The sequence below is a fragment of the Spea bombifrons genome, chromosome 12 (genome assembly GCF_027358695.1).
Source record: "Spea bombifrons isolate aSpeBom1 chromosome 12, aSpeBom1.2.pri, whole genome shotgun sequence".
Lineage (NCBI taxonomy): Eukaryota > Metazoa > Chordata > Amphibia > Anura > Pelobatidae > Spea > Spea bombifrons.
The window spans coordinates 24430661-24457254 of NC_071098.1; the positions used below are offsets into that span (position 1 = coordinate 24430661).

A 26594-nucleotide genomic window follows, 5' to 3' on the forward strand; every position below is an offset into this window, starting at 1 on the left:
TTGTAAATTATATCAATTGTTTTTGATATGGTCAATTATGTATTTTAAATATTCATGCAATAGGCATCTATTAAATATATTATTTTTATATTTATTTTATTATTTATAGAACTCTATTATATTCCTCTATTATATTTTTTCTCTCTTGATTACTTTTTATATATATATTTTTTTTATTTATGTTTTCATTTACTTGATTTATATTACGGCGGAGACCAATAAACTGTTAAATTGTACTTCATGTTTTTATTTCATTTTATTTTGGGTCTACCTGCTCCTGGCATGAGAATTACAGAAGTCATAGACATGAATTAAACTATTTATTATTATTTTTTTTAAAATACAGAGTATATATATATATATATAAGAAAAGCATACACTCCAGAGGCTGATTGTATAAATACTCGAAGTGATCTTCTGGCTTAGTCTCTTGCATTAAACGTATCTAAGATAAAGTAGAGACTCCATTGTAGTGATTCCAATAATTGCTTGGTTCCAGTCTCTGATCACTGACGTCGGGCACACCTGTCTGTAACAACGGTTCATTACATATGATGTTCAGAAAAATCTGCCAAAAATAACTTTCATTCCATATAGTATTGTAATGCTCATTGTATGTGTTCTACTCATACCCCCCAAGTGCCCATGTTTTAGAGGCACAGTCCCATAGTGGGACCCAAATCCTCCTCTCCCCCTTTGCTTCTTAAATGTCTTGTGTTCTAAAAATTCACTACAATGTGCATATAAATGAAATTGTATGCATATATAATTCTTACAGAAATAGCCCTTCTAGCTAACACAAAGTCCTTTAACCAGAAGTGTCCCTCTGTCATTTGAAATGTTGGTAGGTATGGTGCATACCTGAGAACTATTAGGGGTTGACCCTGAGCCTCAGGGTATTTGATCCGATCTTAGGTTGACGAGGCAGAAACCTCAGGGTGCACCATCTAGACCTGGCTCCTTGATACTGTACATTGATCTAAGATGCCCCGATTAATGCTCTTGCTCCCAGTATGTTATGGTTGATACCTGTGCTTGAATGCTTGAATTTGATGCATGAGTCTCTATTTAAAGATCTCACTAAACTCATCTCTATTACATACATACCCTATCCTCTCATCTCTGCGATCAATATCAATTCATTCATATCACACCTGCTTCTGGATTTCCAGAAATGTTCTACACAGTCCCGTGCTTTACGAGCTATTACGAAATAATTCATTGTTGCATGGGTTTCTTGTAAATGATCTAAGAACGTATCTGTATGCTGTAGATTTATGGTGTATGTGCTTTGTCACAGTTTCCAAAAATAAACGTAATGCTATCCGGTAAAAATGTATAGAGCCCACCTTCCCGTTCAGCTGATGACATCCGTTATTTAGCTTTTGTGGTCTTTTAGAACTGGTGCAAGAATCAGGTGCCCACTGTGCCCAAAGGAAACGAAGCCTCAGGAAGTCCGGTTTCATCTTCTCATACGATATAGCATGAAAATATTAACCTATGAGCAATGTTTCATGGTCTATTCTGATGACATTTAAAACAGTTAAAGCATGTAATATATTTCATGAATACACTATGTACAGAACATTTAAAGGGGTGATTATGCCGTGGCTTCTAATATGATGGGATAATATACATTTCTAAAATATATGGTATTATTTTTGGAACATTTGTTGTTCTAGTGATACAGCTTAGCCTTGTCTGAAGTGGGTGCAGAATCGAACAAGGACTCCTTTCAAATTTTCCCCAAATTTTAAAGTGTCAACTGAGCCAGATCCTAGACTCTAGACCACTCTAGAGCTGGACTCACATGTAACATAAAAAAACATACAAAAGGAGTTTGGGCCAAACCAAGTGATGGACTTCAACCAACATTGACTTGACCAGCTATACTGTAGGCATATCTGAGAACTCTTTGGGGTTGACCCAGAGTCTCCAAGTAAAGTTCTACTTTCCAGGGTCTCCAGGTCAGTTTCCTTTTGTCTGGGAAAGGAAGTGGTGTTTAAGTGGAAATACATATTGTGCACAATCATATATCAAACATATATCAAACTCACAAGGTTAAAGAGCTTAGTGTCATTCAGTTTGATAAATTATCTAGAATATATTATTCTACTCATGTGGCTAAAGTTAGAGGAAAAGAGATGATTTGTTACGAAAAAAGAGAATGGTTCCTTACAGTCAGGGCAGTTAAGATGTGGAATGTGCTACACAGGGCAGTGTTAGGTGGATTTGGTTGATACTTTCTAAAAAGGTTGGATTTCTTTCTATTTTGCACAGGTATAAAGGGTCATAATTACTTAACGTTGGCATGGGTAATGTTTATCCGGGGAGCTTCTGAGTGTAGACTACCTGGAGTGGCTGTGAGGCGAGGGGATAACATTACATGGGTTGGGAGTGGGAGGGGAATTGGGTGTGGAGTGGGCGTGGTTAAATGCTACTTCCTGCCCCTGAGAAAGAGAAGGGTGGCCCGGAGACACAGGGAAGCAACACTTTACCTGGAGACTCTGGGTCAACCCTGAAGAGTTACCAGGTATGAACTTGTTGCACTTCATATCGTTTTGTCAACCTGCTTACCAAGCCTCAATGATTCCATGTAGGGTTCCAGTAGGACTAGTCTTCGATGATTGTGTCTACATTACACAGAATGGGATTACATTGATTACGTACATATTACTCATTAAACCTTTTTTTTTCTACTAAACCTCAGCAATATTCTTCCAGGAATGTGCGAATAGGCAAGTATTCCCTATATGAGATACATGGGGGAAGGTTTAATAAACATGTTATACCCTGGGTGCAATTGTACATCATTATGAGGAGCGATACCTTGGTAAATAAGGTGATCACGTAAGGTGCATTCTATGCACATGAGTCATGAATAAAAATAGAAAACCATTGAGCTACATTCCATTGATAGCAATCAAAATGAATCACTAGAATGATTTACATCTAGGTTTTTGATTAGGGTTGGGCTATTTTGTACTTGTGTTAGGAGCAATCACCTTAGTAACCAAAGAAGCATGAGAAAGAAAGCAATCCTGGTGCAAAATGGTAAAAGTGGAGTAATCGCCGTAGCAACCAGCGCAATGCTCCTGCTGTTTGCTGCACCCTTTACTCTTACGAACAGAATTGGTCTTTACACATAATTTTCATCATTGTGAAAAAAGAGTTATTCATCTGTTTGTTTTGTTCTTTGTAGAAACGTTTGGCCGCAGAGAATTTTGTCTAGGGCAACAGAAATTCCTTCTTAAGCATACATGTCAAACAATGAATTGGGTTACCCCACCTTTGCCTAAGTCATGATCTCCTTCAACTATGCCCTAAAAGACGTACTTTAATGAAAGTTTGAGCCGCACATTATCTATGCATTTAAAATCATATTAATGTCTGCAAATAGATTTAGATATAAATGTCGCACTTAATGCTAGATGAATAGCTCCAAATTAGTCCCCAAACTACATTTTACTACATGCAGATTGGTAAAGGCGTTCTTTAACTATCGGAGTTAGAATATGAGATATCAAAACATCAGTGTTCAGATACTATTCATTTAATTGGCTGCTGCTCCTCCTATTAAATTCAATGGGAGGTTAGGGCAGTTAAGATGCGGAATACACTGCAATAAAATACATTGTAGTGCATGTGAACTCCAATAAGTATTTAGAATGAAAAATGGAAGAGATTGGTCTCCGCTACCATGTTGTAACAAGGTGTAAGATCAAATATAGGCAGGGCTATTTGTGTATGGGCTGGACCCCTCCATTAATTATTTGGTCAGGAAGTGCAAAGAGCTGGACAGGAAGTAGTAAGAGTCAAACACTACTCTGGATGCATGGTGGTTGGTTTTGATACTAGGAACACTTAGGGACAAACTAGGCCAACCAGATCCAACCCTCATAACAAAGAAAACATTATATATATATATAATATTTTCTTTGTTATGAGGGTTGGATCTGGTTCCTAGCATCAAAACCAACCACCATACATCCAGAGTAGTGTTTGACTCTTGCTACTTCCTGTCCAGCTCTTTGCACTTCCTGTCCAAATAATTAATGCGTAAATAGCGTATTATTTGTACCTGTTTTTTTGTACATATACATGTACAGCGCTGCCTGCATACAGTTGTTGAGTGAATTTAACTGGGTAAATATTTGCGTTCATTACTTCCAGTACATTAGTCATTCATTAAATAAATGTATCACTGGAACGATATTACACCTACTCAGAATACAGTGGAGTAAGGAAGTAAAATTCTGAAAACCAAAACCCAAAGTCCAGAACATACAGTTGTTCACAAATGTATAAAAAAGGAGAGATTGTGTTAATAGTAGACTTGGGCGCAGGCCAACTCTTCGTGTTCGTCTTCGTGGGGGGAAAAATCTTTGTATTCGGCGAATATTTGCCCGTTCCTGTGTTCGATTTGGGCGAATATGCGTGTACATTCTTCGTGTTCATTTTTTCCGTTTTTTGTAGAAAGGGTTAATACGGGGTTAACGCGGCACGGACTACACAGCAGCTTTGGAGCAAGGATTTTTAATGTCCGTACGAGCAACTCTATTGGTCGCATGCAGGGGCCTCCTCTGCCATCAACTAATGACGTACGCCTGTACTTCATTGGTTGATGGCAGACGCGCCCCCTGCTGGCGGCCAATAGAGTCACCCGTACAGACTTTTAAAATCCTGGCGCCAAAGCTGCTGCGTAGTCCGTGATGTCAAAGGGAGAGTATCTTCCTCACTTGTTTAGATTTTCCTTAATTGTGTATTTGTGTCCTCCACTTTGGAGGACGCATGCGTCCGACATTTTGTATGGTAGAACGCATGCGTTGGCCATCTTGGATGGTGTATCCCATGTGTCTGCTGCTTCAGTGTGGAGACTATCCGGCCTGAGAGGGCATCTGTGTGGGACCTGGACGTGCCAGGTATGTTCTGACCTCAGGTACAGTGCGCTCGAGGTCCGTGACAGAGAGGAATTCTCTACAACATTGCTTCAGTTCATTGAGGTTTGCAGGCTTTTGTTTATGCACAGGTCTGGTCCTGCCACATAATTTCAATTGGGTTGAAGTCTGGACTTTGACAGGGGCATTGCAACACCTTGATTTTTTTTTATTTTTCAGCCATTCTGTTGTAGATTTGCTGGTGTGCTTGAGATCATTGTCCTGTTGCATTACCGAGGCTCTGTGCATTATGGCCAAACTACTCCACTTTGGTCTCTTCTGTCCAAAGGGCTCTGTTCCAGCACCTAATCTGTGCTGCCATGTTCTTTTTAGAGAGAAGATGCTTTCTCCGGACAACCCTTCCAAACAAACCATACTTGTTCAGTCTTTTTTCTTTGTACTGTCATGAACTTCTGAGCAATTTCTAAGCAATGCGCCATCTAACCTTGGAGTGAATTTGCTGGGACGTCCACTCCTGGGAACTTTGGCAACTGTCTTGAATGTTTTCCCCCAATGTGTGTGTTCCACTCCCACAACATATGTGTCCAATCCCGCCCACTCCCGCAACATATGTGTCCAGCAATCCCGCCCGCTCCCGCAACATATGTGTACAATCCCACCCGCTCCCACAACATATGTGTCCAATGCCACCCGTTCCCACAACATCTGTGGTCAATCCCACCCGTTCCCACAACATTTGTGGTCAATCCCGTCTACCCCTTTACCTGATCTGCAGATTTCCCGTGCACTCCAGCGTTGCTCCCTCACAGCGTCTCTTCTCTTGTTCCGCCCAGGAACCCAGCAGATGCACGGGAAGTGACGTAAAATCACGTGAAACCGCTGGGTTCCTGGGCGGAATAAAGAGAAAAGAGGCTGTGAGGGAGCAACGCCAAGGCAGCCATGCGGAACTGCGCGGGATTACCGCCCACCCGCGACAACCAAAAAAACGCCCACAATTTTTTTACTTTATGTTCATTCAACAATAGGATAAATAGATATTATGTTTGAGCAATGAATTTACAGACGTCATGCATAAGAATAGGCTGTAGAGGCAAAAACATGGTAGCTACCATATCTGAAAAGAAATGCATAATGAGATGAGCTCAGATTGTTCCTCTTAAAGCATAAGAAGACATAGCTATTGTTGCTTACTCCTGAGGAAGCCGTAATACTGCCACCTGCTGATCACACAGCAGAATGCAGCAACAATGCAACATGGCACTCTACGTAGAGGCGTAGAATTCTAACCATTCAGCCCGTCTACTCTGTCCTTTTTTCCTGATGCAATCAGTCGTTGGTCTCATCTTAAACATTATTGTACCCTATTTGCATTTTCTACCTCACTTTACTTGAAAATTGATTTTCACATCAATAATCTGGTAATTACTTTGGAAACATAACATTATTTCATATAGAAAGACAAGCTAATGGTGTATTTAGATTGGCCCAAGTCCTGGTAAATTGCCCACTGATAACGGAGGAGCTTGGGAGCAAACGCAATATATAAGTGATATGCCTTCTGCAATACAATAACAGTAATCACAATGCTACCGATTAAAGAAAGCCAGCAATTAAATCTTCTGATGACACTGTAGACAGCTTAATTTTGTAAATCACATCTGGCTGGTTTACAGGAATGTGAATGTGTTTTTAAAAGCGGGCAAAAAGAAATTTAACTGTCATCAACTTCGGAAGTGGATCCAGAGCCAGAATAAGGGTAACTCACACTAACAAGCACCCAGACACACACACATGCAGACACTCACATTTACGCACACAGACGCTCATACCAACACAACAAGACACTCATCACTAACACACACATCCAGACACTCAGCACTAACACACACAGACACTAGACACTAACACACATGCACACACACTAACATACACACCCAGACACCCACACAAACGTACTCAGATGAACCTGTCATCAGCAGAGATATATCAGTAGGGGTTGCTGTTCCATGTGAAAGATTCTTTTCTATCATCACCAGTCTTTTCTATTCTCCATAGAAGTTTTATGATACCAGTTCCATGGCAGCTCCCAACTAAGTTGTGTTTTGGGGGAGGGCATGAGCAGTCATCCATACATTTTGGATTTGGGGTTGCCAGTACATGTGTTACTTGACTTAAAAAAGAAACCATCTTTGCATTATGATGTGCTGTTACTATAGAATCACTTGTTGGATTTTATTTTTCAGACACTTCTGGTATGGCACGGGGGCCAAGGGACAGCTGCACAATCAGGTAAACGAAACCTAATGTTCATTCAGTAGTCTATCTTTCTCTTATATAGTATAAGGGCTATATGTTCTTTGTAGTTCCAACAGAATATATGGAAAATAGCTCGAGAACCAAGATTGTAAGTTTCTTTATCTAAAATCTAACGCCTTAAATAGAACATTCTAACAATGGCACACTATAACACATTATCTAGCAATTATCGCATCGGTATATCAATCAGTGTATTTCTATCCTTATTTTACAAGAAAAATCTATTCTGTGCTTAAAGGCATTTTATTAAGGAGTAGTAATATAGAAAATTATATTAAAAAAAAGGTTTGCTTTTCTCTTTCAGTGTCCCAAGTAACACAATTCAAAGTAACTCGTACAACAAATTCAAGTGCGACATTATCTTGGGATGCACCTTCGGACGCAGGGAACTATACATATAATATAACGGTGTTATCCGATACGGGAACAACTGAAGAACGCACAACAGATAAAAGTCCATTTGTGGTGGAGGGACTTACTGCTGGCATTAACTATGAATTCACCATTACCACCAACTCTTCTGGCAACTTCTCCAGTCCTGTATCAACAAATGGAACAACAGGTAAGTTTTATATTTGTATTTTTTTTTTTTAATAAATTACCTGATGCCTCATTTCAAAATTCTTCTTGAAGAAGAACTGTCTATAATTACTGTATTCCAAAAGGTTTTCTGACTTAGGTAGCAACCTAATTAGACTTCAGTTATGACGTTTTTGCTTCTTTATTCTGCCAGTTCCCAAACACCCCTACATTTTACATCTTATTTTCTATATTGAAGTATGTTGTGCTACTAAGGAGATACAAAATGCACTTGCTATAATCTAAAATGGATGATATCGTTTTCGATAAAGCTGATCTTATATAAATATAGAAAAAAAGAATGTTTCATTTGATACTTGTTTTCCCTCCTAGAACCCAACATTGTTTCGGATTTCATAGTAAAGGGTCGAACAACCTCTACTGTATTGTTATCATGGAGAGCACCCTCAGACCAAAATAAAGGAAGCTATAAATATAAAATATCCGTGTCACCTGGTGAGGAAAGAATTATTAATACTGGTGAGAACGCCAACATAACGGATCTGAAACCTGGAGATAACTATACATTCACCATCACCACGATGACACAGAACAACGTATCCAGCACTGGGAACCCATCAACACAAACAACTACAAGTAAGTCAGCCATTTCTTCTGGATTTATTTTTTATATGTATTGTTATGTTGAAATCATTGGGACTGTTACAGACTTAATGTCTGGGCCCTCATGCCCCTTCCACAAGCCTGTCCATCCCATTCCCATGTCCCATGCTTGGTAAAATGAGGGACCTATGAGAGAGGTTGTACCCCACTGGTTGTACCCCACTGATGGTACGAAGGTTGGGCACTTTTTATACTTTTTATTCAAATTAGTATTTTTGTCAGAATTTTAATGATCAAAATATGGACTTATACAACATGGCCAAAATTATGTGAATACCTACCTGTCAAACTGTAATGATCTTGTTGGACATTCCAAAACCATGGGCAATAAAATGGGGTTGCTTATCCCTGCCTTTGTGGCTATAACAACCCCCAACATTTAATCCAATAGAGCATATGTGGGGTCAGCCACTCACGCTCTGTTCCAGTTCTTCTCAAATGTGTTCTATGGAATTGAGATCAGTTCTTCCACACCAAACTCATCCCACCATGGACCTTTATGACGCTTGAAGAAAATATTATTTTTGAATCGATGTTGACCATGCACCTTCTTTTTTCTTCCTTTTCAGTTCCCTCAGCAGTTAAAAATTTGACCGTAATTAACCGGACAACCACCACCGTGGATCTATCATGGAATGTACCCAACGACACAAACACAGCAACATATTCCTACATAATCAGTGTGACAGGCGGGATCTCACCCTCTAACTTCACTACAAGTGTTAATAGTCAAAAAGTGGAAAATTTGCACCCCGGAGTAAATTATACATTCACTGTTTATACTAAAACAGTCAATGATGTGTTTTCTGCCTCTCAATCTGTTGAAGAAACCACAAGTAGGTTGTCCTCTATATTGTTAGAAGTTATCTATACAAATCAAAACTTTTTACCATCTTCCGCTTTTCAAACTGCATTGCCAAGACACATAGACATATTTTATGGATGCTACACACCTCTGTGTTCTTACAACCAATACCTTCTACTTAGAAAATGTATCTAAAACACTCCAGGGCCCCTAGGCACATGGCTTTCACCCTCAACCCTCATTTACTTACCCTTACCTGGCTCCACTTCTCCTTGCACACAGGTGGAGCTTGCTCTCTACTACTGCGAAGCAATGTTACATGACCCACTGTGCACCCGTGTCCTGGGTACCATAACGTACACCACCACTGGCTAGACAATCCATTAAAGCGCTGGGGCCATGCCAGGGCCCTGCTTAGTGTACCTAATGCATAATTCAGCCAGGCACAGTTGAAACTTTTTGGCATTGCAACCTTTTATATATCACTTTGTACCATTTTATGTGGATTAATCTTATATATGTAGATCCCATGTACACCGACATGGCTGTTGTAGTGGTGTTTCTGTCTTTTTATATACGTAGAAATGCATTGCATCACAATTATATATGATCAAAGAGACCCTTTTGTACATCTTCCCCTCTGTCGCCATGAATATATACTATTCTATAGTTTAAACTGATATATAAAATGCAGATTTCTTAATATCAGCTTTTTTATTATGATGCTCCTGCATTTTGTTACCAAACGTTAATTGGACCCCCCCTTAAAATCTGAGATGATTATTATTATTTTACCCTTTTTTATTTATTTTTGGTATGTATTTTCATGAATAAATCTACTAAATAAATATTTTTTATTAACAATATTTAATAGGCAACATGTATGGACCAGAAACCCATCTCATGCATATACAAGGAGAGCTGTCTTAATTTCCATTATTATTTCTCAATATTAATACCCCCCCTGCTGATAAGTTGCTGATTGTTGTTGATTGGTTCAGTTAGTGTACCAGAAAATGTTTTGCCTCCTTTAGCAGATGTATCATCGGTTTGTTTCAGTGAAACTCTTAAACTCAATGTTTCCAATGCTGATTGACCTTGAAAGGTCACTTTGTGGCTGAGCTGTTGTTATTCTTAGACGCTTCCACTTAACAAAGTAACACTTACAATGGACCGGGGCAGATCTAACAGGGCAGAAATTTCACAAAGTGGCTTGTGGTAAAGGTGGCATCCTATGGGCTTGATTTATTACACCTGTTAACAATGTGTGTGGCTGAAACACCTGAACTCAATCATTACACATACATTTAGTCATATAGTATAACGCTTGAAGAAAAGATTATTTTTGAGTCGATGTTGACCATGCACCTTCTTTTTTCTTCCTTTTCAGTTCCCTCAGCAGTTAATAATGTGACCGTAATTAACCGGACAACCACCACAGTGGATCTATCATGGAATGTACCCAACGACACAAACACAGCAACATATTCCTACATAATCAGTGTGATAAACGGGACCTCTTTCTTTAACGTTACTACAAGCCAAAGTGTTAATAGTCAAAAAGTGGGAAATTTGGAACCTGGAGTAACGTATAAATTCACTGTTTATACTAAAACAGTCAATAATGTGTTGAGTTCTGCCTCTCAACCTGTTGAAGGAACCACAAGTAGGTTGTCCTCTATATTGTTAGAAGTTATCTATACAAATCAAAACATTTTACCATCTTCCGCTTTTCAAACTTCATTGCCAAGACACATAGACATATTATCTCAATGGAGAGCAAAATATGTTTTCCTTGAATGGAGATTCCAATAATTGCCCTTCCAAATGCATTGAAGATAAAGCAGAACACAAAAAGGGACGTCGTCTTTACTAAAATCCAAATTAACGTGATTTCAGAGTCATAAATCTGGTAACCAATATAGTCCGATCTAGAAACCGTCCTAAATATATGCTAACCCGGGGACTTTCCAGTACTGGTCACGCGGAGGTCTCCCTTTCCATGGTAGAAGGAAGGTGATGGGCTGAGTTGGGAATATGTAGCCAGGCAGAAGTAGCTTTTGTACACCCCTACATTTTGCATTTTAAATCAATTGTGCTAAAGATGTAAAAATACATATTAATGATCATAACATTGATGGAATTGTCTAATGCAGACAGGTTACTTATTTGGCGTTATGGAGGCAGCCACGATTCATTTGAACTTTTTTCCCCCTAGATCCCAGCATTGTTTCGGATTTCATAGTAAAGGGTCGAACAACCTCTACTGTGTTATTATCATGGAGAGCACCCACAGACCTGAATAGAGAAAGCTATAAATATAAAATATCCGTGTCACCTGGTAAGGAAACAATTATTAATGCTGGTGACAACGCCACCATAACCGATCTGAAACCTGGAGATAACTATACATTCACCATCACCACGATGACACAGAACAACGTATCCAGCACTGGGAACCCATCAACACAAACAACGACAAGTAAGTCAGCCATTTCTTCCCAATTTAAAGCAGCCTATAATTATGGCCAATTGCTTTTCTTCCAGTTCACTTTCTGACACATAGATTGCTAAGTAAAGTTGTTTGAATACACAAATGCTTATTTTTGAAAAGCAGGTTGGACACTTTTCTACCCACCAATGAAGAACTGTCTGGAAATGTAATGATCAAGATAAACACATACCTCTTAAGGAAAAATTGTCTTTTTCTACCCTCTTGCTAGTATAATTACTTTTGTCTGATAGACTTTTTTAACCAATTAATTAATCAATTAATAATATATATATATATATATATATACACTCAATTACCACTTTATTAGGTACACCTGTTCAATTGTTTGTTAACACAAATAGCTAATCAGCCGATCACTTGGCAGCAACTCAATGCATTTAGGCAAGTAGACATGGTCAAGACAACTTGCTGAAGTTCAAACCGAGCATCAGAATGGGGAAGGAACGCGTTATGGTGGTTGTTGGTGCCAGACGGGCTGGTTTTAGTTTTTCAGAAACTGCTGATCTACAGAGAATGCTCCGAAAAAGAGAAAATATCCAGTGAGCGGCAGTTGTGTGGGGGTGAAAATACCTTGTGATGTCAGAGGAGAATGGGCAAACTGGTTCGAGATGACGGAATGGCAACAGTAACTCAACCACTTGTTACAGGCAAGGTATGCAGAATACCTTCTCTGAACGCACAACACGTTGAACCTTGAAACAGATGGGCTACAGTAGCAGAAGGGCACACACCGGGTGCCGCTTCTGTCAGCTAAGAACAGGGAACAGGCTACAATTGGCACAGACTCACCAAAATTGGACAGTGGAAGACTGGAAAAACCTTGTCTGGTCTGAGGAGTCTCGATTCCAGCTACGACATTCACATGGCAGGGTCAGACTTTGGTGTAACCAACATGAAAGCGCGGATCCACCCTGCCTTTTATCAACGGTTTAGGCTGGGGGGGTGTACTGGTGTGGGGGGACATTTTCTTGGCACACTTTGGGCCCCTTAGTACCAATTGAGCATTGTTTAAACACGACAGCCTGTCTGAGTATTGCTGCTGACTATGTCCATCCCTTTATGATCACAGTGTACCCATCTTCTGATGGCTACTCCCAGCAGGATAACACACCGTGTCACAAAGCTCACATCATCTCAAACTGGTTTCTTGAACATGACAACAAGGTCACTGAACTCCAATGGCCTCTACAGTCACCAGATGTCAATCCAATAGAACACCTTTGGGATGCGGTGGAACGGGAGGTTCGCACCATGGATGTACAGCCGACAAATCTGCAACTGTGTGATGCCATCGTGTCCATATGGACCAAAATCTCTGAGGAATGTTTCCAGCACCTTGTAGAAAGTATGCCACAAAGAATGAAGGCAGTTCTGAAGGCAAAAGGGGGTCCAGCCCGGTACTAGCAAGGTGTACCTAAGAAAGTGGCCAATGAATGTGTATAGTGTTACGCTTGAAGAAAATATTATTTTTGATGTTGACCATGCAGCTTCTTTTTTCTTCCTTTCCAGTTCCCTCAGCAGTTAATAATGTGACCGTAATGAACCGGACAACCACCACAGTGGATCTATCGTGGAATGTACCGAACAACACAAACACAGCAACATATTCCTACGTGATCAGTGTGATAAACGGGACCTCTTTCTTTAACGTTACTACAAAGCAAAGTGTTAATAGTCGAAAAGTGGAAGAATTGCTACCCGGAGTAAATTATACATTCACTGTTTATACTAAAACAGTCAATGATGTGTTTTCTGCCTCTCAATCTGTTGAAGGAACCACAAGTAAGTTCTCCTCTATATTCTTAGAAGTTATCTATACAAATCAGTACCTTTTACTTAGAACTGTGTTTTGCCTAATGAGAAATGCATCACTTTGTGGAAATTAGTTCACTCCATAGCCGTTTTTTCATGGACACATACAGTATGGATGTTATTATATGGGACATATGCTATAACATTCACTATCTTATGGAGTTTTGGTCATCATTGTGCACATTGGGTCTGTACAATAGAAAGCATTCACCTCATAAAGGCTATTCTACACCCTCATTTACTGATCCTTACCTTTTAGGTGCCTGGCTCTACTTTGTAACACTGTAGGTCAATGTTACATGACCCGGTGTGCACCCTTAATATGGCCACAGTAGCCTGGAAGGACACTGCTGCTACACCATCACCACACCATCTAGGAGCTCTCTCAGTTTGAAGGCTCCAGGAATCACAGCTGGTTACCACAGCTCTATGGTGGCCATTGATTTGCTAGTGTAGGGGGGTAATGTTCCTGTATGGTTACAGAACACCTAATTCCTGCCCCCTTTTTAGCCTGTTGAAGGTTAGCCCTGCATCATGTGCATTTACGCCTATCCCCAACCCACCCGATAAGGAGAGCTGTCGGAAAAGCCCTAGAAATGTCCATTGCGTCCATTCATCCATTCCGTAGCAATTGGCGTTATTTCCGAGAGACGGCTTGTGTGTTTTTATTTGTCAGGAGCAACATCCTTACTGGATCCTCTCTGTGGTCATTTTTCTGATTTCTCTGGCCAATATATTAAGTGTGTTTGGTAAGGGCAAGATATTGTAGTTTCTGTGTGTTGTACAGGACCATAAGTGTAGACTGTAGTTGAGTATTGCCAGCGCAGGATGGTTACTTCTTTAAAAAGATTCTCAGGCAGCAAATTAAGGCATAATTCATTCACTCTCAAGGTGTTATCATTCCTTTACCAAGGAGACAACCCGACTGGTGATCACAGAAGATCGACAGCAACTCAAATCCATACATTGAGAGAGACCTTCTAAACCAAAACTGTCTACATACATTACATTTAAGGAAATATTGAAGAAGCCTTCTGCCATTGGTGACTTCACCTTTTCAAAACTGTCCAGATTTGGATTAGATAAGAGGAGTTCTTTTGTTTTCTGCGTCAAAAGTGGGCGCATTAATAGCTGAGCTGTCGAGCCGCTTGGTATCCGGCGCAAGCTGCAAATGAACTATTATTATTCATTGTATTTATTATCATCCATTATAATAATGTATTATGGATAAAGGGAAACACGTAGGCTCTAATACCACCGCTGTTTGGTAATATCGCAGATAAATCGCAAAATATTTGTTTTTAATTCACGTCTGCTTTCTTTCAGTTCCTTCTGCTGTGACGGACATAGTACTTGTCAGTCGGACTAATAGTTCCATAACCATCAAATGGACCCCACCCAATGATGTTAGAGTTTCATTATATAAGTATAAACTAATTACTACGAATCAACCAGAGGGAATGATTACTACTTTTAACAGTAACTTTACAGCAAACGCACTGGCGCCCGGAAGCCGATATACATTTGAAGTCCGCTCAGAGATAGATAATCTGAATAGCAAAAGTGCTGCCTTCACAGTTTACTCAGGTGAGAAGGTTTTCTGTATTCGGCCGGCCATATTTTCCACTCTAGCCAGTAAGATCTTGACAAATAATTCACATGAAACGAACGGATCAGTGGATATGGACTCCCGAGTATTCATACCTGCCTTCCTTTTGCGGGACTGCTCACTGACGTAAGCGGGGGCGGTCCCGTGATGTCGGTGGGCGTTCCTGGGAATGTTGGGGTCGTTCCCGCTGACATCACAGGAAACTCCCTCATTTAAAAGAAAGTAGTTTTGTCCTCATCAGATGAATATTTTATTTTTGTATTAGTACTATATTAATTTTGACTTAACTTTGTGTTATCTTTTTTATGCCCGCGGACATTATTAAAAATAATTATTTTCTCCTTATTGTCCCTAGTTCCTAACCAGCCTGTTAACGTCAGTGGGAACCCCGTTAATACATCGTCAGTAGACGTCACATGGGAAGCACCAAATGATCCCAATAAAGACTACTATCAGTACAAAGTGACGTGGAGCGAAGAAGATGGAAGTAGTAAAAACACGCAAACTACTAACAAAACGAACATTTCCATTCAAAACTTAAATGCAGGCCATACGTACTACGTTACAGTGAGCTCTGTGATCAGTGATACGTTTAGTGCAATGGCCCAAAAGTGGCTCCAGACAAGTAAGACCACAATTATTAACTATTTGGATAAGTGTTTATCTATATGACTGGTACTGGTTTACCTTGTTGTAGAAGACAATTGTTGTGGACAATGCGTCATCCCTGGTTGTCTAGAAGATGCATGTATGTATGCGGCCCGACAGAAGGTGCCAAGATATATCATATCCCGACAAAATACATCTCTAGAAGTGCACAGAAAACAGGGCGATGATGCCTGTAGGCAAGTAGGCTTGGGAAGATCATCTGGTCTTCCCATCCAGCACATAGCTCTCAAGTACAAACGCGTTGGGACCTGCCTTCTGTGGCCCAAAGCCCTAGACCAGGGGTAGGCAACCTTCGGCTTTCCAGATGCTGTGGACTACATTTGCCTTGATGCTTTGCCAGCATTATGACTGTAAGAGCATTATGGGAGATGTAGTCCACAACATCAGGATAGCCAAAGATTGCCTACCCCTGCCCTAGACAGTTGGATATTTAATCCATAACTGGGTTATCAATGTACGTGGATCTTTGGTCCATGATATTAAGTTTTTACGGCCCCATTTGGAGAGGTGTGTTTGCAAATCCACAATTACATCTACCAAAGAAAACCATCCCTGACTTTAATGCATTTATTTATGGTTTTGCCTGATTGAATTTTTATTTTTATTTCCCCATAATCCATCGATAAGGCCTTCATAAAAAAATCTAGTCATTGTAAGCCACTTCTCTAACAGAATTGTTTCAGCGCTAGATCCTCTAGCGCTAGAGATTGATATTAACCAACGTAGCAGTCCTTCAGAAAAGCTAATATGACAATTTCTGTCTTTCAGACCCATTAAGTCCAACGGAGCTAACAATATCGAACATTACCAGCACCAGCGTTCTTTTCAAATGGACTCGTCCTTCAGCTTCCAATAGTGTCCTCAGTGGCTTTCAGATCAAAGCTTCTTTTCCAGGAGTGACTCCTAAAGTTGTAAATTTATCAGATTCTTCACTTAATGAATTTGAACTGAAAGGTCTGATCCCTGGGAACTTGTATGATTTTGAGCTGCGGAGCTACACGGTCAGTAAGATCATGGCCACGTCTTCCAGGATTCAACGGAGGGAAGTTTCATCGACTCCTGAGATAACAACTTACAGTGATCCCATCTCCAAAACAGAACGCATGTGTACGGCAATATAGCTTGTTGGAAAAACCTTCCGAGGTCTTCCTTTAATGATTGTGTCATATGTAGCAACAATTTTTTTCTAGTTTACTAAATGCCCCCCCCCCATGTTTTTCCCATTGTGTGAGCTAATTAATTGGGCCATTGTACTATAAACAGAAAATGAAGAGCTATATGTACCATTTACGAAACAATAGCACGTTTTAACTATATTTTCCAAGTGTAGGGTCTCCATTTCTCAGTTCCGGCTGCTTGCAGAACTAAGAATTTGATTCCAGGGCCATTCAGGTCAATCTGCTCTGCTTGTCTTTCTTGCCGTAAAGACTCAAACCTATGTAATGTATATATGACCCAAAAATGTATTAACCCCTTAATTACAAACCCCCGTACATGTACGGGCTCAAAATGCATTGTTTTCAATGCTTTAGGGACGGCCCCCAGTGACCTTAAGGGGTTAAAAAAATAATCATGTGTTACTAATTAACACAAGAATGGTTAAACCATAAGTATAAACATGATCCTACCATTTACTGTATCTTTCTATTACAATATAAATAAGGAAGGGTAGAAGGGGTGAAAGCAGTCATCAGAAATCCTGATTATTATGTACAGAAAGAGAATAAATTATGGAAATACCCAATTTTAATCTTGCCGTTCCCTAATTCCTGCCTTTGCTTTATTTTATCTGTCCCCTATCATTGCTTCCATTATTCCCGCTATACCCTTTTTTTCTAACATATATTTATTTTGTTTGTTTTGTTTCAGTCCCAGATCCTGTTTCAGCTTTTTCGTGTTCTAAAGTCAGCGGAGGCTACGCGCTGAAAGTGGACATAACGTGCCCCAAGGGCTTTTTCTCTGAAATCCAACTTTTGGTTAATGACAAGCTCCGGAACCAAATAACAAATTGTACGTCTTCTGAAACGGTACAAGTAACAAGCTTGCAACCAGCGGTTGGGTACAAGATTCAAATAAAAACATTGGCAGATGTAAGGGCAACGGAATCTGACATCATTACGTGTAACACCGATAATGTGGGTGAGTATCGATGACATCATCACAGAAAGCTGCATCATTTTGGGATTAAACACTTATTTTTTAAGATCTGCTTTTCTCTATGTACATAAAATATTCTTTTTTTTAATGTTTAGGGGTTATTGTTGGAGCTGTAGTTGGAGTTCTGCTGTTCTTGCTTCTTGTTGGACTGATCGCCTTCTTTATCCTAAAAAAGAGAAGGTAAGCAAAATCTGGATGTTACCGCTCGGAAAATGCTCGCTAAATACATGAGATCTCAGCCTTTTCTTTAAAGAGACACTTCAGCCATTAAATGCACTTTAGCGGATAATATAGCTGAAAGTTCCCTTAAAATAAGTGCATATAGAGACTTCCTACATATATGGTGGACTTGTGAAGAAGTAAGGCTTCTCTGGAAAAATATAAGACAATATTAAGATTAATAAAACATTAGAAATAGCTCTCCTCCACATATTCCCATCTAAATTATCCTTAAAAAATATATATATAATAATTATTCATGTATTTACTAATCAACATATACCGGCTTTTATAAAAAAATAAAAAAATATTTATTTATTTTTTATTTTATTTTCTGAATTCGATGTATATATAAGCAAATGAAGGCACTGTTGTTTGCGATCTTGAATACTTAGGCATGGAATGCTTTAGTTTAAGTATAAAATAATGAATGACTAATACATATTTAGCACTTATGCGCGATTACCAATCCCTCATTTGTAATTTTTTTTTACCTTCATTTATATGTTTATTGTCTTTCTTTTCTGTACTTTTTTTTGTATTTTGAAAACGATAAAAACATAATTAAAAGAAAAAAAAATAAATAAGTGCGTATCGGGGATCTTGTGTTTGGCCGAACGTATCTCCTGCTACCACGTGGTATAGTAACCGCCTGATGGCTCTAGCGCTGGCTCAGCAAGTTCCTAGGGGTCTAACGAGACCACTCATCCACATGCACAGAAAGCATCCTGATTCATTTCAATGGCAGCACTTCCCTGCCACTGATTGGCTGCTTCAAGCAGCCAATCAGTGGCCTGAAAAACTAGACCGCAGAGGAGGTTCTGAGTTGCAGCTTCTTTTAAAGGTACTGCAACATTCGTTCTTCAACCCAACCCCTACGATTCATGAGCCATTTAAGGGAGTCTTATTCATTTTATTTTAGCATGTTTAGTTTTTAATAATAAAGTGAATGTAGAGATCGCGTCAATGATCCCTAACAGCCCATATGAAGCACGCATGACCCTTTATCCTGAGGCAATGTGATGTTTTCTCTTGAATTACGTTTTTTTTTAAACCATTTTCTCTTTTACAGAACGAAAAGTCCAGAAACGCCGATAGCCTTCGATACCGGTCATAACAGGTAATCTCTCGCATCCTCTGCTATCGCTAATATACCCTACGGTTTTATGCTTTATTATATTTGGCTGCTGGCCTCTGAAGCAGTGACGGCCTAGTCAAGGCCTGTGTATGACTTCACTTGTTGTACCTTATTGTACAATTACCTGTAAAGTGCTAAGTACATCGGTTAGAGCTTAATTAATAAAAAGATATACATAAATATGTTTCTGGCAGCTCAGAGGATTCCACTTTCTAATGCGATTTCCAACTGTGCTTTAAAACGGGGGGAAAAATTCCCTCTTTAATTCTTTGCCATAAAATCCTCATATTTAATACGTTTGTTCCATGATTTCTTTTCCAGATATCACTCTATATCTAAAGAAAGGTTTCCAACTTATTACCAGATGCAACACGCAGACAGCGACTTTGGATTTGCTGAGGCGTATCAGGTATATTTCATTATTTATGAATTATTCATTGTTTAGTCATTTTATTATTATTTATTGTTTTATATAGCGCCATCAAATTCCGTAGCGCTGTACAATGGGTGGACAGGACACAACAAGTAGTATGTAACAAAACAATTTGACTTACAGAGACAACATTTTCTGACAATTCTTTTTCTTTTGATGTTTCAAAAATGAATGTTTATGAATGTTGATGGAGTCGTACAAGCAGCCCTGTTAACCAGTGGAGCTCGAATTGTCTTCACCCCTAAATGAGAATTTTATATTTTTCATATATCATTACTTGAATCATTATATACCAATAGTCTATGATTCTCTTCCTTCTCTGTTAGGTTTTATATTATGTGTTTATTTATACGCCAACAGGAGCTCGCCTCTGCTGGTATAAAGCAGTCCAAAAACGCTGCAGACTTGCCCGATAACAAAGTGAAGAACCGATTCACCAACGTCTTGCCATGTGAGTATTAAACATAAAGCTGCATCCTGTATTTATACTTTAGTCGTTTTCAGGCAAAGAGATTCTGGAAAATTCCAAATCACAGGAGGAGGTCTAACCCATATAATATAATGTCAGAAGACGAGGGGAGACGGAAGGACTTAACAACACTCCGACCTCACCAGCCATAGAATAATGCAATGCCGTGGTGGTCTGGTAATCAACTGTTCCTGTGTGTGGTTTCAGGGTATTATTCCCACCAACAATGCTTATGCTGACAATAAGTAATATAGACTTAGATGATCCATCTCAATATGGTAGCTTCATTGCTAATCTACAAACATTGATATCATATAAGGTCGGTTGTCAATATGTTGCCCAAGCCAACATTGTAGTTTGGTGCTAGCCAACTATTTAAGGACTACGGCTATATTTCAGTTCAAATCATGTTGCTTGAACACCATGTATTAGGAACAGCTGTGGAAAGTGATAGGGGTTCTATCCAAGTTCTGCCATTTTCACCATCCATTCCGTTCTCCTCTCATGTTATGTCTATGCTCCTCATACATTGTAAATAAATTCCTAAGATCCCATCATAGTTTATTTACAGTTTTTTTCTTATTGTTTAAGATGACCACTCTAGAGTTAAACTGAGCTGCATTGATGACAATCCCTGCACGGATTACATTAATGCCAACTACATGCCTGTAAGTATGACCATGTGCCATATGGCATTATTCTGGTGCCTTCAAAGATACCCCAAGGTTTTTAAACAATGCCTAAATCTGCCTGGTGCTTTAGTATATGCCTCAAATAATAGGATATCTAAGACAAAGGTGCCTGTGTATATAGCAAAATGTAGTTTATAAATAAAAAATACTGAGATAAATCCTACTACCTGAGATAAAAAAAGTTATCTTGAAATGTCCATTTTTGGGGTATTGTAGATAAAACTGCCATATACACTAAATGGACAAAAGTATTGGGACACCTGACCATTTTACCATTTCAAATACATAGACCGTAATATGACGTCGGTCCCCCCTTTGCAGCTATAGCAGCTTCCACTCTTCTGGGAAGGATTTCAATAAGAGAATTTTTGAGGTCAGGCACTGATGTTGGAGGAGAAGGTCCATCTCCATTCCAGTTCATTCCAAAGGTGTTCGATGGGGTTGAGGTCAGGGCTCTGTGCGGCCGGTCAAGTTCTTCCACCCCAAACTCATCCAACCATGTCTTTATGGACCTTGCTTTATGCACGGGGCAGATTCATGATGGAACAGAAAAACTATTCCCACAAAGTTGAAAGCATAACATTGTCCAAAATGTCTTGGTTTGCTGAATTTACTAAATAACCAATTTATTTTGTATATGCTTTCTTTTCCTGTAGGGTTATAATTCTACTAAAGAATTCATAGCCACTCAAGGACCTTTAGACAACACGACTGCAGACTTCTGGAGGATGATTTGGGAGCATCACGTCAGTACCATTGTAATGCTGACAAACTGCGTGGAGAACGGCAGAGTATGTTAAATAAAATCATTATACAAGCCTCTAATGTCCAGTCCACATCAGGGTGACGCACGTTGAGCCAATCGTTGATCCAATGTTTAATATCTCCTTCCAGATGTCTTCAATACTTTTATTGCCGCTCATGTAAGCTGATATAATACACATGGCTGTGCAAAGAGGACTGATGTAACGGTGTAGTGGGTGACCAAAAGCATCCCTTAGGTGGCCATATACAGGCAATTGTGGGCTGAGGGGCTTAAAGCCCCAGGGCCCGATTACGCACAATTAAGATCTACTGTGTCAGATCTATAAAATGGAATCATCATAAGCCTGTAATCACCAGAGAAGGATATATATATATATATATATATATATATATATATATATATATATATATATATATATATATATATATATATATATATATATATATATATATATATATATATATATATATATATATGCTGCAGATGTCCCGGCCACTTAAAGAGTTCATGTTTAGGAGACATGTTGGGAATTAATCGGCATTCTCCTTCTCACATCTCTGATGATTCCATTTGAGTGAATGATCATCATGAAATTATCAAGCCTTCTCTGACAGGGGGTACATGTGCCAACATAAACCGAGTAAAATGAATACATGTACTAACATGAGATATTGGAGGTCGTGTAAAAAGTACAACTATAGTACAAAGTTTAAATTCATTACTGAAGATTACGTTCCTATTAGTTGCCTATTTACTGTCTTTGCCTCTTTCATATTGATAAATCATATTGTACAAAACACTTATTTCTACACATATTAGTGATGTCTACATCGGGTAATTTCTCTTTGCCTGTTCAGGTAAAATGTGAGCATTATTGGCCCCTGGATTATACCCCTTGTACTTATGGAGACATTACCGTGACCGTCAGCTCAGAAACAATCCTGCCGGAATGGACGATACGGGACTTTTCACTCAAACATGTAAGTCACAGCAGAATGAGGTCTGAATAACACATATTTTTCTGACTTCGGAGGCTTTGGACATTTAAAAGTATTAATAAAAGATGTTTCTTATGCAGCATTTAGTTACAAAACTATTAAAGTCTGCACTGTTTAATTTTTACAGGCTCACCAAGATGGTATTAATTATGTGCGCCACTTTCATTTCACTGCTTGGCCTGACCACGGCGTCCCAGAGAACACATCAACCATCATCCAATTCCGCGACCTTGTCCGAGAGTACATGGATCAGCGAAGAAGCAAAGGACCCACCGTTGTCCACTGCAGGTAGGAGATGCTCATTAATTTATTTATCTGTGTCAGTAGGGACAATAAGCCAGTTATTGGGTTCTCTGCATCTTCATCTCCTTTCTACCTTCAGAAAACCTTCTCATGAATCAGAAATTAAATCTTACATTTTCTATTACCCTTAAATTTAACACATTTTATTCTATTTATGTTTTTATTCCCCACCTTGTATTCAGTCCCTTCACCGGGTCCATGTCCTATTGGTTCTTTATATACGATAGATGGTAACAATGATACCGTATTATTCTGAATTGGTCTACAGAAGGGGTATCAAACTCCAGGTCCTGAGGACCAGAACCAGATATTCTGGATTTCCCAGTATGAGTGCCGGGTGGTCAATCATTAGAGTTTGAACTGATTCAATCAATTAAGCAAGGATTTTCTTAAATCCTGGACTGTTCGTGGCCCTTGAGGGCTGGAGTTCACCAGTCCTGGTCCACAGTGTTCTGTCCTTCATAGAGGTTAGCAGGAGTACCCAATTTCATTTCTTACGTCTGTATTGTATCCAGAATTGACCGTAATCTTATCCCTGCTAGCTCTACGTGTTTATCTACCGATGGGTCTTGGATCCCTGGAAAACATCTTTACTCCTGTCGTAGAAATAAATCATTTGATTTATGTCATTTCTTTTATCTTCAGTCCCGTTCATTTGAATTGTGTTTTGCAGCGCTGGTGTAGGCAGGACAGGGACACTCATTGCGCTGGATTACTTAATCCAGCAGATGGAAAGGGAGCAGCGCATCGGAGTTTATGGTTTTGTGGAAAAGATGAGAATAAACCGACCCTTAATGGTACAGACCGAGGTGAGTGGATCACATGCACTTCCATTAACAGTACTGACCCACATCCTCCGCTGAATGTATCACTTGGAGTGTGCGTTCAATTTCAATGATTCCTCATAATGCCAAATTTCATTAAATCCACCATAGATATTTATTTACCCAACGTAGATATTTCTTTAAACATTGGCAGTGATGTATTTCATATTATCGGGCAACCCATTGCTTGCAGTTTTCCTGTGATTTACTAGAATGTGTTTCCTTTGACGGGATTCAGAAGGTATGGATCTTGGTTACTCTTTTTGGTGTCTTGACTTGACGTTCTTTTTATTTTTTTTTCTCGTTAGTCACAATATGTATTTCTGAACAAGTGCATGTTGAGTTTGATCCAAGAACCCATCGAAGAGAACATCTACGAGAATCAGATCACTGACCTCATATATGAAAATGCCAACGTGGTACGAAATTTCCAGAGAGAAAACGCCTGACCTGGCAAAACCGAACTTGAAATAACGAACTTTACAAGAACAAGCGACTTTTCTTACTCAAGCACTTCCCACGTACCTTCACCCGGCCTCGCATTTCTCAGACATTATTTTTTAGTGTCTTCCTGGTGTATGCAATACCGCCTGGAATCAAACATGTGTCCTCTTCAATCTTATTTGACCAATATAACCAATGTGGGATTTGTTGGCAAAATGGGATGTTTTTGGTCCATTCGAACTACAGTTACAAGTTACAGGACTCATTTGGGAAGCCCAGCTCAGGAAAGCTGGGTTTCTATTATTATTCAGTTCAGATTATTGTGCAGTAATGAGAACAACGCAGGTTATGAAGCAAGAAGATGTTAAAACGGTTAAAAAGTTGTTTAAATATGTGCAAATGTTATTTTATCAGAATGTTTTCAGATCTTTATTTCATTACAGGTTTTTTAAAGTACATAAAGATTTCTTTAGATAAGAGTTAGATGATTTTCACACCATTGGTAAAAGACCACAACTCCCGTCAGTCATGAACAATAGCGAAACTCTGGTTAGACCTGATGACGTCACCATAATGCTCCATATGGACGATACGTCAAAGACGGCTGCTTCCTAATGCACTGCACAAATCTTTGGGTCGTTACGCAGGGCTTGACCTAACCAGGTACCTGCCTAGTGCTGCGAGATAATAGGGGGCGCTATCATGAGGTTCTTTCATATGGTAACAAGTGCATGCATGCTGACGGTGCTGAGAAGCTAGGGACCCCTGGGCCAACCATTCAATTACACAAAGCTCACAAGAAGGACCAGATTGTACCTATGGCACCTAAATCTCGTGCCTAGATCTCTATGTATTTAAAGGTCCTCTACAGAAAGGCTTAAAAGTGCTTACTTTGTTATACCGTAATGTCCAAACTCTACTGCTGCAGTGTTTTATTTAGTCATTGATTTTCAGGGCTACCGGTAAAGTCAAACTACGGTCAGTATGACAATCTCTATCAAAGGTAAGTATAACTGTTGAATTTTAGAAGAGCAACTATTTTGTTTGAAACAATGACCCTCCCAAGGCTCAATTTCAGAGATATGATGGGAAGACCTTCAGTTTCTAGCTGGACCTTACAATGCAGATGACCCAAGCAGCGGGTAGAGGGCATCACCGTCTCCTCTTATGGGGCGATGGAGACACCGTTTGCCTACAGCGCTTAAACTCCTAGAGAAGGTCCTAACCATCTCTAAAAAGCACCGCCGTTGAACATCATTAAACAGAGGCAACTCTACCAAATCTTGAAGAAGAAAAAAAAAATGGAAAGAAATATATGTAAATCACAAATAATTATTTGCGCAGAATAATAATAAAAGTTTAATTTCAGGTTAGAAAGTAGGAAAAAAAATCTGTGAAATGAAAACTGACATCAGTTTAACCAACTCTGGATAAAATTAAAAATTCTTAATAAAAACTATTTTGTATTTGATTTTTATACAGTCATACAAGTAATATGTATGGCGTTCCTTAAATAACATTTCAGTGTTTTCCATAAAATTATTGCCCGGCGAAAAAATTGTTTGCAGGAGTAAAAAGCAGTAACTGGTTGAGTATAAATGTATAGTCATGTGACAATGTATACATTGGCGGAAACTCAGATGTGAGTTAAAGATTTCCCCGGGACGGAAAATGCTAATTTCTGCCCATTTTCTAAAATGGGGACTATTTTTATTCACCTGGCTATAGTTAAAACATCCTGTGCTCTCAAATGTATGGATCAAATTAGTACACAATTTTCATTATATATCATCCTGCAAATGATTTTTGTTTTGTTCTAGTGTAGTTGACAGCTGTGTTGATATAAAACAAAATCTTTTTTTTCTTTTTTTGAGATCATTTTTATTATATTCCAAAACAAAAAAAAGGATGTTGATTCGGAAACAATCATAACTTAACATAGTGTTGACTACAGAGACGACAGAATATTATCCATTTTAAAGTATAATTGGGTTAAATCAGGTAGAGCTTCAATAAGATGAAGCTTATTATATAATTATATAATATAATTCCATACATTATGCGGAGCCAGACCTGCTTGCAAAAGAAGATCAGTAGTTTAGTAAATAACCCTTAAAATAATTTAAATCTGAGATTTTAATAATATTCATTCTGGTTTTTTTTTCTTTGTTGTACAATAATTGTATTATTCAACCCAAGATCGCAACAAGATACCCCCTGGGGTTTTAGTAAATAACTTAAATGTACGGTATTTACAAGCATATGGAAATGAATGGTTTATTATTAGATCAGCAAGCCGTTAACATAAAATAATCAATAAATAA

General features: G+C 39.0%; 1 protein-coding gene and 1 long non-coding RNA gene across 5 annotated transcripts in view; both read left to right on the plus strand.

The window, feature by feature from the left end:
• Positions 1–24294, plus strand: part of PTPRH (protein tyrosine phosphatase receptor type H) — a 41779-nt gene extending 17485 nt beyond the window's left edge. The window contains exons 2-22 of one of the 4 annotated variants that reach the window (XM_053452184.1): positions 7142–7187; positions 7519–7776; positions 8127–8390; positions 8987–9253; positions 10613–10888; positions 11441–11704; positions 13247–13519; positions 14876–15136; positions 15514–15783; positions 16596–16934; positions 17697–17966; positions 18080–18164; positions 19276–19323; positions 19663–19750; positions 20135–20225; positions 20835–20911; positions 21592–21726; positions 22559–22681; positions 22827–22987; positions 23676–23811; positions 24135–24294. In XM_053452184.1, coding sequence (XP_053308159.1) covers positions 7142–7187; positions 7519–7776; positions 8127–8390; positions 8987–9253; positions 10613–10888; positions 11441–11704; positions 13247–13519; positions 14876–15136; positions 15514–15783; positions 16596–16934; positions 17697–17966; positions 18080–18164; positions 19276–19323; positions 19663–19750; positions 20135–20225; positions 20835–20911; positions 21592–21726; positions 22559–22681; positions 22827–22987; positions 23676–23811; positions 24135–24275 — 3873 coding nt within the window. In that variant the 3' untranslated portion in view covers positions 24276–24294. The remainder of the gene's footprint in view (positions 1–7141; positions 7188–7518; positions 7777–8126; positions 8391–8986; positions 9254–10612; positions 10889–11440; positions 11705–13246; positions 13520–14875; positions 15137–15513; positions 15784–16595; positions 16935–17696; positions 17967–18079; positions 18165–19275; positions 19324–19662; positions 19751–20134; positions 20226–20834; positions 20912–21591; positions 21727–22558; positions 22682–22826; positions 22988–23675; positions 23812–24134) is intronic. The other 3 variants (XM_053452185.1, XM_053452186.1, XM_053452187.1) reach the window with 3 other exon arrangements.
• Positions 24295–24966: 672 nt separating this feature from the next.
• Positions 24967–25713, plus strand: LOC128470148 (uncharacterized). Its single transcript, XR_008346016.1, has 2 exons — positions 24967–25120; positions 25225–25713. It is a non-coding gene; the product is annotated as an uncharacterized LOC128470148 (long non-coding RNA).
• Positions 25714–26594: the final 881 nt, after the last annotated feature.